Source organism: Furipterus horrens, unplaced genomic scaffold, assembly GCF_987537825.1.
Source record: "Furipterus horrens unplaced genomic scaffold, mFurHor1.1.pri manual_scaffold_4, whole genome shotgun sequence".
In the NCBI taxonomy this organism is placed as follows: domain Eukaryota; kingdom Metazoa; phylum Chordata; class Mammalia; order Chiroptera; family Furipteridae; genus Furipterus; species Furipterus horrens.
In genome coordinates, this window is record NW_028327174.1 from 49,258,970 (window position 1) to 49,276,116 (window position 17,147).

The 17,147-nt window shown below is 41.7% G+C and overlaps 1 protein-coding gene across 2 annotated transcripts; it reads left to right on the forward strand.

Moving 5' to 3' along the window:
* The first annotated feature begins 6,203 nt into the window (after positions 1–6,203).
* Positions 6,204–8,607, forward strand: LOC150011667 (histone acetyltransferase KAT7-like). 2 transcript variants are annotated; one of them, XM_090273071.1, is made up of 2 exons: positions 6,276–7,010; positions 7,101–8,607. In XM_090273071.1, the coding sequence occupies exons 1-2, from the start codon at positions 6,348–6,350 to the stop codon at positions 8,181–8,183; spliced, it is 1,746 nt and encodes a 581-aa protein (XP_090129197.1). In that variant the 5' UTR covers positions 6,276–6,347; the 3' UTR covers positions 8,184–8,607. The 2 variants fall into 2 exon arrangements, with proteins under 2 accessions (XP_090129198.1, XP_090129197.1); XM_090273072.1 differs by having other exon boundaries at positions 6,204–8,607.
* Positions 8,608–17,147: the final 8,540 nt, after the last annotated feature.

Here is a 17,147-nt window from a genome sequence, read left to right on the forward strand (position 1 = left end):
CCCTCTCAGAAACAGATGAGTCACCGGCAAGGCTAAAACTAACAGCAGACCACAGATATAGGCAGGTAGAGGTGGTACCTGTGGTGCTTTCAGACATTGGATGACCCACCAATGGGCCCTGTGCTGATGAAAAGCCAGCAGGGCAGAGCAGCGAGGACCATCCCTGGTGCAGCCAAGCCTGAAGGAGGCAGCCACAGATTGTGGATCGCTTGTAGCTTGATGGGCTGCCTAGAACTAGACAGGGATGGCAGCTGATGTTGCCAGAGTCAGATCCAGAAGGAGAGGCCTACAACCAAGCACTGGACTCAGCTGAGATGAAGTCCACCTTGTTCTTTTTTATTGTTTGCATGTTTTAGTTTTTCTTTTGCAAAGCTTTTTAATATTTTTTCTTTTTCTTCAATTTTGTTTCTATTAGTTCACTATCTTTCTTTTTATTTCAAATCTCATATTTTACTCTTCCCTTTTCTTACTCCATTTTGCCTTGCAAAACTGCGGTTCAAAGACATCTGCAAAAAGGACATGACACAATGCTCCATCAATCTCAACACATGGGAAGTTCAAGCAGACGACCGCCTAGCCTGGAGGCTCGCGGTCAGGCAAGGTACGTCACGTGCAGAGGCTGCGCGCAATGAGGAGGCGGTCCAGAAAAGATCAAGGCGGAAGCAGCGTCAACAGCAGCAACAACGGCCATCTGCCTTCACCTGTACCAAGTGCGGCAGGGATTGTCACTCCCGAGTCGGACTGCACAGCCATTCTCGGCGGTGCAGATAGACTCTCAAGAAGTTACGCCATCGTCTCTCGAGACGGACGGCTGACGACGACGACGACGACTTCCCTTTCTTATTTTCACTTTAAATTTTATTTTTTTCTCTTTCTTCACCTTGCTTCTATTCCTTATTCTTGTTGTTTCTCCTCACTTTATCCTCTCAAAATCATTTTTCTTTCCTTGGTCATCTCATATTCTTCTTTTCTGTCTTATAATATTCTTATTCTCTTCCCACCTTTGTTGATCTTTGCTAATTTGTCATTGATACTGCTGTGGCTGTTGTTTTTCCTCAATTTTGTTCCTATTTTTCATAATTTTTTATTTTATTATTATTTCAAACCTCATATTTTACTCTTCCTTTTTCTTGCTCCATTTTTTCTTTTTCCTTCTTTTTTTATTTATGTTTTAGATTTTATTTTTTGACTTTCTTCATCTTGTTTCTATTCCCTACTCTTATTTCTCTTCCCTTTACCCTCTCAAAACCATTTTTCTTTCCTTTTGTCATATTTTTAAATTTTATTTTATTTTTTTAAATTTATTTTTATTGTTTTTCTATTACAGTTGTCCCACTTTTTCCCTTATTGCTCCCCCCAACGCAGCCCACCCCTTCTCCCACAATCAATTCCTACCCTGTTGTCCATGTCCATGGGTTATTTATACTAGGAAGGGGGGTAAGTAGGGGAAGCATTTAGAAAAGGAACTAGTATCACATTATTATTTATTTTTTAATGTATTTTATTGATTATATTGTTACAGTAGTTCCAGTTTTCTCCCCTTTACTCCCCTCCAACCAGCATCTCCCTCCCCCAGAAATACCCCCCCAAGTCCATACCCATGGTTCGTAAAAAATAACTATCCCTCCCTCTCAGATATTAAGACCCTTTGTAATCTTGTAGAGGACAATGGGCGAAGGTCTCAAGCTCATCTAGCTGCTTCAAGCTGGACATGGTCGTTGTCCTACCTACCCTTGGGTCCAGAAAACCCTAATAATAGTGGGGGTGGCCTTCCCACATGGGGAAGGATCGTGCAGACTCCAGGTCAGTTGGCTGTCTCCAGACAATGGCGTGCTTGGTTTAACAGGCTGGCATCCTTGTTGTGTTCTGGGTTATTTTTAACTTATAGTATTCTTATTCATTTTCCAACTTTATTAATCTCTGATCATTTGTCATTGATATTACTGTTGTTGTGGGGGAATATTTTTGCTGGTGTGGCGTTGGTTTCTGTGTTGCTTTGTTTTGTTCTGTCAGCACCTGTACAACAGCATAGGAGATCAAGGAGACTGCACCACTGAGTTCCGAAGGACTCCTACCACAGAAGGCCAGACCATGAAGACAGGGAGTCAAAGCAGATAACTCTTAATATATAGAAACAAACAAAAAGAGAAAGCTAAAATGGAGAGACAAAGAAACAACCCCCACCAAAAAAAGAAATGAGGAATCCCCAGAAAAGAGCTAAATGAAATTGAGGCAAGCAATTTATCAGACACAGAGTTCAAAGTAATGGTTATAAGGATGCCCAAAGAACTTAATGAGAACTACAAGGAACTTAATGGGAACTGCATCAGCATGAAAAAGGACAAAGAAACTATGAATAAGAACTGGATGGAAATAAAGAATATAATATTTTAAATGAAGAATACACTAGAAGGAATTAAACTCAAGCTAGATGAAGCAGAGGATCAAATCAGTGAGTTGGAAGACAAGGTAGAAGAAAAAACACCCAGTCAGAGCAACAAAAAGAAAAGATTCAGTAGCTCAGTGGATTGAGCGTCAGCCTGTGAGCCAAATGTTGCTGGTTCCATTCCCAGTCAGGACACATGACTAGGTTACACGTCAGGTCCCCAGTTGGGGGCACAAATGAGAGGCAACCACACAGAGATGTTTCTCTCCCTCTCTTTCTCCTTTCCCCTCTCTCTAAAAATAAATAAACAAATAAATAAATTATATTTTAAAAAAAGAAAAGATTCAAAAAGAACAAAGATAGTTTAAGAGAGCTTTGGGACAACATGAAACATAACAATACTTGCATAATAGGGATACCAGAAGGAGAAGAAAATTAGCAAGGGATAAGAAAACTTGTTTGAAAAAATAATGACAGAAAACTTCCCTAACTTGGTGAGGGAAAAAGTCACATAAGTTCAGGAAGTACAGAGAGTCCCAATCAAGATGAGCTCAAAGAGACCCAGTCCAAGACAGGTCACAATAAAAATGGCATAATTTAAAGCAAATAAAGAATCTTAAAGGCAGCACAGAGATACAGCTGATAACATACAAGGGAGTTCCGATAAGGCTATCAGCTGACTTATCAACAGAAACACTACAAACCAGAAGGGACTGGCATGAAATAATCCAAGTAATGAAAAGTAAGGACGTGAAACCAAGAACACCCTATCCAGCAAGGTTCTCATGCAAAATGGAAGGAGAAATAAAGAGCTTTCCAGACCAAAAATGAAAAAAAAAAAAAAAGAATAAGAGTATAGCTCCACCAAACCAGCATTGGAGAGATGCTAAAGGGACTGCTTTAAGAAGAAGAAAAGAGAAAAAGAGAGAGAGAGAGAGAGATGAACACAGGTACAAAGGGGAAAATGACAATGAACAAACACCTATCAATAAGAACCTTAAGTGTAAATGGATAAATGCCCCAATCAAAAGATACAGGATACTTCCAACCAAGGCGGAGGCCTAGACTGACACACTCCATCTCCCTCCACAACTAAGAAGGAATACAACTACCGCAAAACCAGAAATAACCAGAAGTTCCAGAAAATAAAGCTACATGGAAGTCCAATGTATGAAGTTATAAACAAGTGGTGCTCATCTGGATGAGTAGGAGGGTCAAAGCCGGGGCGGAGAGGTCAAGCTGTGCTGGTGGCGGCAACTGTGGCGATGGCGGTGGGACAGCAGTAAGCAAAGACACCCATATTTAAGGGGAGGCAAGAAGCGCCTGGGGAGCACTTCTGGCTACAGACTAAACCCATCAACTCACGATTCCAATGCTGGGAAAGGCAGACCCCTGTTGCCTCGGACTGTGAGGGCCGGAGGGCATGGGGACGGAGGAGAAGGCTCCTGGTCTCTCAGCGGAGAGTGAATGGCAGGAATCCATCTTGGACCCCCGCCCCCACACAAAGTGCCACAGTGTCCTGAGAAGGGCCGCCCAGTAGTGACGAGTGCATGGGTCTCTGCCCTCTATAGCGTAGGAAGCAAAGGTCAACACAAAACTGTCAGGATGGCACAGATCATAATAGAGATTCTGGTAATGCAGCTGACCAGTCAGCAAATATTTAATCTAACAGCGTGGCAGATAGAAAATCTTTCTGAGGCACAGTTCAGAGCTTTGGTTATAAGAATGCTTACAAACCTAACAGCAGATCTTAAACAAGACAGGGAAGGAATGAAGGCTAGTCCTGCTGAAATGAACAAAAACACATACGAAACTAGTGGTGAGGGAAATAAAACCAGGGGTCAAATCAACAAATCAGAACATAGGGAAGGAACAGTCAACCAGTGCAGAAAGAAGAAACAAAAAGTGAGGAAAATGAGGAGAGGCTCAGAAACCTCTGGGACAGCTATAAGCGGGCCAACCTCTGAGTCATAGAGTTGCCAGAAGGTGAAGAAGAAGAACTAGAAATTGAAAAATTATGTGAAAAAATAATGAAGCAGAACTTCCCTAACTTGGGGAAGGAAATAGACTTACATGTCCAGGAAGCACAGAGAGTTGCAAAAAATTGGACCCAGGGAGAACCACACCAAGACACATTATAATCAAAATGTCAAAAATTAACGATAAAGAGAGAATCTTAAAAGCAGCAAGAGAGAGAAGAGAATTACACACAAAGGGGTCCCAATAAGACTATCAGCTGATTTCTCAAAAGAAACTCTGCAGGCAAGAAGGGACTGGCAAGAAATATTCAAAATAATGAAAAGCAAAAACCTACAACCACGATTAATCTATCCAGCGAAGCTGTCATTCAGAATAGAAGGGCAGAGAAAGTGCTTCTAGGACAAAGTAAAACTGAAGAAGTTCATTAGATCCAAACCACTGTTATATGAAATGTTAAAGGGATATGTTTAGGAGAAAGAGGATCAAAACTATGAATATTAAAATGAAAACTGTATCACAACAACCAACAACAGAAGCCACGGAATCAAAACAAAGGCAAACTAAGTAGGCAATGAGAGTGGGAAAATAATTATAGGTATGGGGAACATTTTGGGGAGAGGCCAGCTGGGAGGGGGAAGGTTGGAAAGGGAGGGAGGTGATAGAGGAATTAAGAAGCATAGTAGGAGGGAGTGGAGTAGATAGGAAGATGTTGAGAAGAACTATACACACAACCAATGGGCATGAACTAAGTGGGGGGGACAAGTGGAGGGAGGGGGTTCACTGGGTGGAGGGGAACAAAAGGAAAAGATATTGGGACATCTGTAACAGCATAATCAATAAAGCATATTTTTAAAAATAGTAAAATAATTCTACAAATTTGATGTTTTCATTATATAATTCTATGGTTAATTTTCTGATTATATGAAAAGATAAACTCCTGAAAATTTGACAATAAATTTATTAACTGTAAAAAAGAAAAGACATAGGATAGCTGAATAGATAAGAAAACACAACCCTCATATATGCTGTCTACAAGAACCCCATCTCAGAACAAAAGATTCACAGAGGCTGAAAGTGAAAGGATGGAAAGAATATTTCATGCAAATGGACATTAAAAAAAAGTTGGGGTATCAATTCTTATATCAGACAAAATACACTTCAAAAGAAAGGCAAAGAAGGTCACTACATAATTCTTAAGGGAGTAGTCCAACAAGAAGATATAACCCTTGTAAATATATATGCACCCAATATAGGAATACCAAAATATATAAAGAAAATACTAGAGAACTTTAAGAAAGAGATTGACAGCAATATAGTAATTGTAGGGGATTTTAACACCCCACCCTCAACAATGGAAAGATCTTCCAAACAAAAAAAATCAACAATGATATTGTAGCATTGAACGGTACTCTAGATCAAATGGACCTAATTGATATTACAGAACATTTCATTCCAAAGAAGCAAAATATGCATTCTTTTCAAATGCACATGGATCATATTCAAAGATAGACCACATGGTAGGACACAAAATAAGCCTTACCAAATTCAAGAACATTGAAATCATATTAAGCAGCTTTTCAGATCATAATGACTTGAAACTAGAAACCAACCTCAAGAAAAAAACTCAAAAACATTCAAATACATGGAGGCTGAATAACATGTTATTAAATAATCAATTGATTAACAATGAGATCAAGGAAGAAATCAAAAAGTTTCTGGAAACAAATGAAAAGGAACACACAACAACCTAAAACCTATGGGACACAGTGAAGGAAGTCCTGAGAGGGAAGTTCATAGCAATACAGGCCTACATAAAGAAGATAGAGAGAACGTTGTAGACGCTGTGAAGCAAGAGGCACTTGGGATCGTCCGCAGGATTGGGACTGCTACAGAGGTCGCCACGGAGCCCGCCGAAGCCACCGTTCCTCTTGCTGCAGCCGCCGCTGCCCGAATTGGAACTGTCGGGCCGCAGCCGCCGGCAATGCCGCGAAGGAAGAGGAATGCAGGCAGTAGTTCAGATGGAACCGAAGATTCCGATTTTTCTACAGATCTCGAGCACACAGACAGTTCAGAGAGCGATGGCACATCCCGGCGATCTGCCCGAGTCACCCGCTCCTCAGCCCGGCTGAGCCAGAGTTCCCAAGATTCCAGCCCTGTTCGAAATTTGCAGTCTTTTGGCACGGAGGAGCCTGTTTATTCTACCAGGAGAGTGACCCGTAGTCAGCAGCAGCCTACACCAGTGACTCCGAAAAAATACCCTCTTCGGCAGACTCGTTCATCTGGCTCAGAAACTGAGCAAGTGATTGACTTTTCAGATAGAGAAACTAAAAATACAGCTGATCATGATGAGTCTCCGCCTCGAACCCCAACTGGAAACGCACCTCCTTCTGAGTCTGACATCGACATATCCAGCCCCAATGTGTCTCATGATGAGAGCATTGCCAAGGACATGTCCCTGAAGGACTCAGGCAGCGACCTCTCCCATCGCCCGAAGCGCCGTCGCTTCCACGAAAGCTATAATTTTAATATGAAGTGTCCTACACCAGGCTGTAACTCTCTGGGACATCTTACAGGAAAACATGAAAGACATTTCTCCATCTCAGGATGCCCACTCTATCATAACCTCTCAGCTGATGAATGCAAGGTGAGAGCACAGAGCCGGGATAAGCAGATAGAAGAAAGGATGCTGTCCCACAGGCAAGATGACAACAACAGGCATGCAACCAGGCATCAGGCACCAACAGAGAGGCAGCTGCGATATAAGGAAAAAGTTGCTGAACTCAGGAAGAAAAGAAATTCTGGGCTGAGCAAAGAACAGAAAGAGAAATATATGGAACACAGGCAGACCTATGGGAATACCCGGGAACCTCTTTTGGAAAACCTGACTAGCGAGTATGACTTGGATCTTTTCCGAAGAGCACAAGCCCGGGCTTCGGAGGATTTGGAGAAGTTAAGGCTGCAAGGCCAAATCACAGAGGGGAGCAACATGATTAAAACAATTGCTTTTGGTCGCTATGAGCTTGATACTTGGTATCATTCTCCGTATCCTGAAGAATATGCACGACTGGGACGTCTCTATATGTGTGAATTCTGTTTAAAATACATGAAGAGCCAAACGATACTCCGCCGACACATGGCTAAGTGTGTGTGGAAACACCCACCAGGTGACGAGATTTACCGCAAAGGTTCAATATCCGTGTTTGAGGTGGATGGCAAGAAAAACAAGATCTACTGCCAAAACCTGTGCCTGCTGGCCAAGCTTTTTCTGGACCACAAGACATTATATTATGATGTGGAGCCCTTTCTGTTCTATGTTATGACAGAAGCAGACAACACTGGCTGTCACCTGATTGGCTATTTTTCCAAGGAGAAGAACTCATTCCTCAACTATAATGTGTCCTGTATCCTTACCATGCCTCAGTACATGAGGCAGGGCTATGGCAAGATGCTCATTGATTTCAGTTATTTGCTTTCCAAAGTGGAAGAAAAAGTTGGCTCCCCCGAACAGCCACTCTCAGACCTGGGGCTCATAAGCTACCGCAGTTACTGGAAAGAAGTGCTTCTTCGTTACCTGCATAATTTCCAAGGCAAAGAGATTTCTATCAAAGAAATTAGCCAGGAGACAGCTGTGAATCCTGTGGACATTGTCAGCACTCTGCAAGCCCTTCAGATGCTCAAATATTGGAAAGGAAAACACCTAGTTTTAAAGAGACAGGACTTGATTGATGAGTGGATAGCCAAAGAGGCCAAGAGATCCAACTCCAATAAAACCATGGATCCCAGCTGTTTGAAATGGACCCCTCCCAAGGGCACTTAAAGTGACCTGTAACTCTGAGCCAGCGAACCCCAGCAGTAGGAATCCGTACCCTAGGGATCTGTCTGTCATTTCTGTTGCTCTTGTGATTGGCAAGTACAGTATCCTTTGGGAAGGCCATCCCCCTCAGGACTGTCCTGGCTCCGACCTTCATGTACACTGCAGACGCTGGTTCTGAGGAACTGTTGTTTCGGCCTCAGTGAGGTTGCCCGGATGGGATCTATATTAGACTTGAGTGCAGGTCCCTCATAGCACTGACCCAAGGTGTTCTGTTTGGTACTGTGCCTGTCCAGTCACCAGATCTCTCCTCACGTTCTCTTGCCCCATGAGGTTGTGTTGTGTCTTCTAAACTTTGTAATAGTGCTTCTTGCCACCTGGTCCACCAGACCTCCAAATATAGTTGCCACTGCCGGGACCTTTCCAATTATTCCTTATATGTGTTTTCTGGATGGACAGGGAAGAGGTAACACTTCTGAGTGTGTGTGTGGGGAGGGTTCTGTTCCCTTTGGATATCATCTCACTAAATATTTGCCTCCATTTTTATGGAAAGACCTGTTTTGATCGGTATCAGGATGACCAGAGCCAAATACTGTGGAAACCCCACCCTGGGATTAGTCTTGGTAATAGCACGTCATCTATCTGAGATGGAGAGAAGAGATGTTGATTCTGTATTTTTTGTTGAGTTCACCCTTGGGCAGTGGGCCATGTCTTGGTGGAAGGGAGTGGACTTTTTGCCTCACCAGAAAGTGCCCAGTAGTACATGTTTTCTTCCCTCCTTCCTTCCTGCCCCTGTTTATGTTTGCAGGTGCCAAAATAATTTCCAGTTAGGTCTCCCTTTCATGCTGCATGTTAACTGGTTCATTAACTGCAGAAACCTTTTCACCAGTACCAGTCTGATGTAGCACACCTGTACTTCCACATAAGTTGCACTGATTTTGTCTGAACATCCTTGGAGAAGTGGGAACTGATTGAAAGGTATCTCAGCCCATGACTCAACGAGGCAGAAGGGCCACCCCACGAAGGTCTGCTTCTCTTTTCAACAGTGCCTCACCCTCCCTCCAGGACTAAAGTGCTTACGCCCTTCCAAGAGCTCCTCCTCCATTTCCTCTTTGGGATTTGCCACCATCCCCCTATTCTCTGGTCTCCTATTTTTGGTGGCATTTAAGTGAAGGAAGAGATGCTCCCTCTAATTTTGCTCCAGCCCATTATAACCTGCTATCTTGGGGCAGCTTTTGATGTATGACATGTCACCCTTCCCGACTCGGTCGCCTACAGCACTGCTGTCTTCATGTGGAGCCCTCACCACAATCCCGACTCTGGTCATTTGTGCCTTTCTCTGGTCGTCTCTGTACACTATTTATATTCACTGTGGGTTGGGGGAGCTAATTTTAAGCATGTTCAGCTCCCTGCCAGTTTCAGTGTCACTTAAAATTTATCCAAAAGCAACTTCACTGGGGGGTTTTCTTCAGGGGTAAAGGCCTTTTACAGAAGCGAACCCTTCCCCACGTGGTAGAATGTGCTGTTCTATATCTACTCCTCAATAAAGCATGTTCTCTGCTCAAAAAAAAAAAAAAAAAAAAAAAAAAAGAAGATAGAAAAATCTTAAATAAGAAAACTAACCTTATATCTACAAGAACTAGAGGAATAACAACAAACAAAGCTCAGAGCTAGTAAAAGGAAGGAAATAATTGAGATCAGAGCAGAATTACATGACATAGAGACTAATATTTTTTTCAATAATCAGTGAGTCCAGAGCTTGTTCTCACCAAGAAAAAAAGAGAGTATCCAAATAAATAAAACGAAAAATGAAAGAGAAGTAACGACTGATACCACAGAAATACAAAGCATTGTAAGAATTACTATGAACAACTATATGCTGAGAAACTGAACAACCTGGGCAAAATAGGTAAATTTCTAGAAACATACAATCTTCCAAAACTGAATCAAGAAGAAGCAGAAAATCTGAATAGACCAATAACAACCAGCAAAATTGAAGCATAATCAAAAAACTCCCAATACATAAAAGCCCTGGTATTATGGCTACATAGGCGAGATTGAACACTCTGAAACGGTGTATAAAGTAAGCAAAGGATTTTTAATAATGGCCAGGAGTTGGGCAGACCCTGAGCTGGACTCTTAATATCCTCCAACCTACAATGGAGTTTAAACACTGGGTTCTTATACTGGTGCAGTCTCTTTGTTTCTTCTTTGGCGGGAAACAGCCTTAGGAAGAGGGGGCTGGGCAGGACTGCAGGAATGTCTTGTCAGTAACAGGAACAGAAATTCACAAGGCTCTAAGGTTATCTCCCCGGCAGCATAGCTCTTCAGCCAGGGACTAACTCCCTGTGAAGCAATTTATTTTCAAAGGGCTAGACATTCTGCAAAGCACAACCTTCACAAATGTTATAAACCGGACACAAGTAAATGGAAGGTGATAGAGGCTGAGGTCCTTTTAGCTTGTAAATCACCAATTGCTACACTTCTTTCTACATTTCTATTTTCAAGGCTTTTTGGCAAGTCCTTGCTACTTTTTACAAAGAACATCTGAAGCCCCTATATATTTACATATTTAGCAGACCTTTGAAACTTTTTACAGGGAATGTTTGGTGCCCCTACACTGGGCCAGATGGCTTCACAGGTGAATTATACCAAATATCCAAAGAAGAACTAACACCTATCCTTCTCAAACTATTCCAAAAAATTAAAGAAGAGGGAACACTCCCAAACTCTTTTTACAAGGCCAGTATTATCATATTATAATGCCACTGTAATCAAAGCAGTCTTGTACTGGCATAAGAACAGACATATAGATCAATGGAACAGAACAGAGAGCCGAGAAATAAACCCATGTCTGTATGGTCAATTAATATTTGACAAATGGGCTATGAGCACACAATGGAGTAAAAATAGTCTCTTCAATAAATGGTGTTGGGAGAACTGGACTGCTACATGAAAAAAAAAAAAAGAAACTAGACCACCAACTCACACTATACACAGAATAAACTCAAAATGGATAAAAACTTAAACATAAGATGTGATACCATAAAAATCCTAGAGGAAAACACAGGCAGTAAAATTTCAGATATCTCACATAGCATAACTCCTAGGGCAAATGAAATAAAGAAAAAATAAAGAAATGGGACTACATCAAATTTAAAAGATTTCTCACAGCTAAAGAAACCATCAACAAAATGAAAAGGAAACTGACTATATAGGAGAAAATATCTGACAATGATACATCAAAGGTTTAATTTCCAAGATATATAAAGAACTCATACAACACAACACCAGAAAGACAAACAATGAATTTAAAAAGTAGGCAAAGGACCTGAATAGATACTTCTCCAAGGAGGCTATAGAGATGGCTCATAGACATATGAAAAAAAGCTCACCATCACTAGCCATCAGAGAGATACAAATTAAAACCACGATGGGATACCACTTCACACCTGCCAAAATGACTATTATTAATAAATTAACAACAACAAAAAAGAAGTGCTGGTGAGGATGTGGAGAAAAGGGAACTCTAGTACACTGTTGGTGGGAATGCAGACTGGAGCAACCACTGTAGAAAATAGCATGGAATTTCCTCAAAAAATTTAAAAATGGAACCACCTTTTTACCCACCAATGCCACTGCTGGGATATAGCCCAAGAATCCCCAAACATCAAATGAACCTATGCACCCCCATGTTCATAGCACTGCTATTTACAATAGCCAAGTGCTGGAAACAGCTTAAATGCCCATCAGTAAATGAGTGGATCAAAAAACTGTGGTATGTTTGCAGAATGGAATACTACACAGCAGAAAGAAAGAAGAAATTCCTATTGTTTGCGACTGCATGGATGGAACTGAAGACGATCATGCTAAGTTAAATAAGCCAGTTGGTGAAAGATAAATACCATATGATTTCATTCATACGAAAAATCTAATGAACAAAATTAATTAATCAGCAAAACAGAACTCAGAGGCACAGAATTATGGAATAGGCTGGCAGCTGTAAGAGGGAAGAGAGGGGGGACTGTTTGAAAAAAGGTGAAGGGGTTAGTTAAGGAAATATATGAAGGACCCATAGACATAGACAAGGGCTGTGGATTGACTATGAAAGTGGGTGGTAGGCTGGGTGGAGGGAGGCAAAGGGGAGAAATAATTGGAACTGTAAAGCATTAAAAAATAAAATAAATTTTAAAAAGCTGAAATAATTTAATTGCAGACAAAATGTTACAAATTTAATAAATGTAAATTTTAGTTGAACATGTTATTGTGAAAATTAATCATTAGGCTAACAGGAGGATTCATTTTAGGATATTTAGTTTGCTTCCTTTTGGTCAGAGTGGAATTAATATCTAAATAGCTTTTGGGATTTTTATGGGAATTAGAAGGGATACTGTTATCAAATGCCTGACTAGATCTAACCTTTGTCTATTATGGAGTATATTGTTCTAGCCTCATGTTCAACCTTTTCTTTACCATGTGGCAGACAAACTTAACAAGTTTTTAAACATTATAATATTTTCTGTTATTTTATCTCTCTAGTCAAAATTTGAATATAGTGTCCCATGGTTGAACATCCTCTGATTTCTGTTTGTGCCTTATTTGAGGTACTTAATATTCTCTAACTCTTGCAGTAATTGTTTTGAATGACTCCTCTTTCCTGCCAGATTCTTACCTATCTTAGGTGAAGACTATATTTTATTCATCTGTCTCCCATAATACGCAGACCCTACTTGACACACAGCAGACTGAATATGTGTTTTGAATGAAAGAATGAGGAAATGATCTGAACATTTTCCAGTTCTAGGGTTAGGGTCTCCATTTGTCCAGGGTCTCCTTTGTCCAGGGTATGAATTTGCTGTACTTTTTAGGGACTTGACCAAAAGAAAAAAAAGATGCAGATAATGGACTGATCTTTTTACAGATTTGATAATCTCAAGTAAAAGCCTGTTATCACCTCCAATGACTTATAATGCAAATCATTCCCCAGCACATCCCAGATAGGCCAATATAAATGACTCTGAATTTCCAAACTTCCTACCTAGGGAAACCTAGTAACAGTGTTGAGCATATTCTGAGGAGGCATTTGGGTACCAGCCAGTCTCTGCCCAGACTGAACCCCTAATCCTCCCTCCTCATCCTCCCTCCTTTTCTGGTGTCTCTGGGAATAGGCCTAAAGGGAGGAGAAGGTAGTCAAATTGAGATGCTCAGTGCCCTATTAGCATTTGCTACTTAAAGATCGTAGAGGTTCCAAGTGTGGAAATCCCTACAGGCAGCTTTATTTCAGATCAGTTAAGGTCAGTTTGAGTTTTGCATTCATTCTAGATGAGTCTCAGGAGATTAGTTAGGAAGATGCCTAGCGGAACTCCCTAAATGACAGCCCAAAGAAGATCAGGAGCACCTGGGATTTATTAAGAGTGAGAAAAGGGCACACATCCAGGAGATGTCCCTGCAGATTTTGTTCCGAGTATAACGAGTAACCTGGCAATTCCAGGGCCAGCTCTCCCTGCTATGTAACTTAAAGACTGTCCCTGGAAGGCCCTCTTTACTCCCATCCTAAATCTCTCCTTTGCAGTCACTTTGGGATTAGTCAATAGAACCTGGTCTCTGACTTTGGGGCACCCTGTTAATGTGCACTTCTCTAATCTATCTCAATCACCAATAGCCAGATTAAATCCTGTTCTGGAAACAAGACCTTCATTCTCTTTGTACCTGCATCACAGACTGTTTCCAATAACAACAGCAACAAAAGAAAACAATCCAATTATTCAACAATAGATGAACTGCTAAGGAGAATATAGAACATGTATCAAAATAGAATGGCATTTTATGCAGTCATCAAAATATTTACATTGTTTACTCCCTGAATACCTATTTACCTATAATTTTTAATGAAAAACCAGGATAAAGAAATCTACATATCATATAAAAAAGCTATATAAAATCACATTTAGCTGAGTAGTTAGTTATGAGAGTGACTGGATAGCAAAGTAAAGAATATTTGCTATCTGGCCCTTTGTAGAAAATGTTTGCCAACTCATGACTTAGAAGCTTAGTATCATAGAATGGTATATGTAGGACCATCTCTCCTCTTTTAGCATCCTCTGAAATCATATTCCAGAAATACATGCACATATAAGCAAACACACACTCCAAACTGTCAAAAAATCATCTCTCCTAGCTTTACCATTGAAGCTTTTTGTCAAATTTCATTATAGAAATTCCATGGCAGGCCCCACTTCCCAGCATTATGATTTCTGACTCATTAACTAGCCTGCCATCTTCTCAATAAGATCAAAGAAAAAGTTAGGAGCTGACAGTGAGAAAAGTGGGCATGTCATCTTCAGTCTCTAGCATTTCTGCAAGCAGGAAGAGAGGGAAACCAGGATGGTGGATGATCCAGAAAAGAAGAAAGTAACTAGAAATAAGCAATATTCTGATTTTTGCTTATTTGGTTTTTGCATTACAAGAGGGCCCATCGTTTCAAAAATGGTACTACTAGCAACCCTAGGAAAATGAAAGCTGAAATGTATTCTTTGTATTTTTCCATTATTAATTTGAAATCTAGATCTAATCACCAAAAATTGATTCTATAAAGGTAGAATGGCTTCAAGACTTTCTCTTGGTGGGCCCTAGTGTGGTCCCAATCTGAATTTGCCTCTCAGAAAGTGAGATGAAGACACTTTGGGTGGGAGCAAAAGGATAGAATTCATAAACTGTTCTCTCTCCTGTTAGTCTACATCTGGTTTAAACTTCAGAAACATTTCCACTCACTTACCTGGGCTTTCCTGTTTTTCTAACCTGAGATACAGATGTTGTGATCCCTCCTATTAGGTCAGAGGCTATGGTTCTGTTTTCTCTATTGGGAATTCAATGATGCCAACTCCACCAAAAGAACTCCCTGCTGCTGTCCTGGATTGTGACTTGAAGAGCATTCCTTGTTGCTATAGCATTTAGGGTTAAGGCTTTTCTAAGGCCAAGGCCTTTGCTTTTTCCATTTCTCATGCTTCTGGTCATCACTCAATTAGAAATTCAGTATTTAAAGGTATCCAGGAAGGAAAGAATGAAATCCTCTAATTCCATCATTCCAGAGGCTAGTTTAGAACTGATAATAATCATTAGGAGGAGGATGGGACATGAAATGGAAGGGAGAATATAGCTTAGCCTGGACTGTAGTATACAATTGAATATGTCCACTCTACCAATTTCATAGGTCCAAGGCTTCTTGTCACTGGGGATTCAAATAGTTATTCTTCTCTTCCTGAGGCTCACATGTAGGATAAATTTTCTTTGTATAGTCCAGCTACAGAACAAATTCCTGAAGAGCAGGAGACTTCCATTGTCTAGGCAGAAAGGCCAGATTCTGATACCACTGTTCCCTGACACTTCTCCCCTAGTACTCACCCTTAGAGGTGTGAGAAGCTAGCTAATCTCTACATTTCATTGGCTCACCTGGTTATAAACCATGGGAAGGAGAGCCCTGAGTACTAGTTTCAATGTTGTTGCTATGCAGTGGTGGGACCTTGGGCAGAGCCCTTTATCTGTGTGTGTGTGTTTTTTTTTTTTCTTCAGTGAAATGAGGGAGCTGGCCAAGATCTACTGTGGAGAGTCAAGGAACCCGCAAGAACGAACCCACAGACCCTTTGACCCACACCATATATTGCTCCCTCCCAAGTCTCTGTCCCTCAGTGAGGTATCACTTTTACTACCAGAGCCATTGATCATGTTAGACTTAAACACCATATACTTCCTGGCCTCTTTGTGAAATGCACCCATGCTGAGTGTCTTCATATATTTGGCTTTCTGTTACAGAAACAGGGGAGTCCAAAAACAAACCCCAGAGTTTGCAGCTGGGAGATAGGGAGCAGGAAGCAGCTTTCAGGATGCCCTTGCATGCCTGGAGCCTAGTGGCTGGAAACATTGTTGCAAAGATCTGCTTTACTTCCAAGACTCAGGAAGATGGGAGGGATCTTGGACTGTGAGCTGGTACAGAAGAAGCAGACAGAGCCTAGTAGGGTTCTGTGAATGGTCAGAACTGTTTGCAACACCCACTGTGTGAGAGGACGCAGGGGGAGAGAGGAGGCAGGGAGGAAGAGAGAAGCAGCTGTGGACAGATTTTGGGCTGGCTCTGGCTCTAGGAGGCTCTCTCTCGCCCTCACGCCCTCACTCTCTGGCTCTTGTGGGCTCCCTCCATCTGGCTTGGAGCAGGGGTCTCCAGGCGGCTTTAAGAAGAGGCTCTTGCCAGGCTGCTTTGAGAAGGAGAGGAGATCCATGCGGTTTGCAGGAAGGAGGCAGTTTACAAGGAGGCTGAGAATCCAGGCGGTCCTGCATTGAGAGCTGGAGGGCACCACAGCACAGAAAGGACCTCCCCAATCGGAACTGAGTGATTGGCAGCTGCTGGTAAAGCTGAACTGTGCCTAGGAAGTAGGGAAACGGTGTTTCTGACTTTCCTAAGACTGGCCAGGTCTGGGGGGGGGGGCAGGACTTTGTGTAAATAAACAATTCTTTTTCTTTTCACCAAACTCTGGTATTCAGAGTCATGATTCTGGCGGCAGGCAATCGGGCCTCTAACTAAACAGCCCGTGGGTTCTGTTTCAATCGGAGCAGCCCAGGGGTTCTGTTACATTTCCAGTTAGCACTCTCCGGGAAAAAGAAACAAAAGCCAAACACAATCCCTACTCTCCAATCCCAATGCTTAGGTGAGCAAAGTAAAAGTCCTAGTCAGATTCTGAAACCCTCAGCAGTTTCAAGAAAAAAGGCTTAAGGAGAGAGTAGGGCTAGTTCTTTAGAAGGCCACCAAATTCTATCCCAGATCGTCTATAGCTAGCCTCTCATTCATTTCTCATTCTTCTCTATCTCATTAACAAGGAACACAACAGTCTTTTCCCTCAGAGGCAAACGACTGCAAGAGCATCTTCAGGGGCAGCCGCCTCTCACGCCCCATCTCACAACACAGGGGTTCTCAAGACTACT

Excerpts from the sequence above, each read along its gene's own strand:
- LOC150011667 (XM_090273072.1), top strand. The coding sequence starts at position 6,348 with ATGCCGCGAAGGAAGAGGAATGCAGGCAGTAGTTCAGATGGAACCGAA.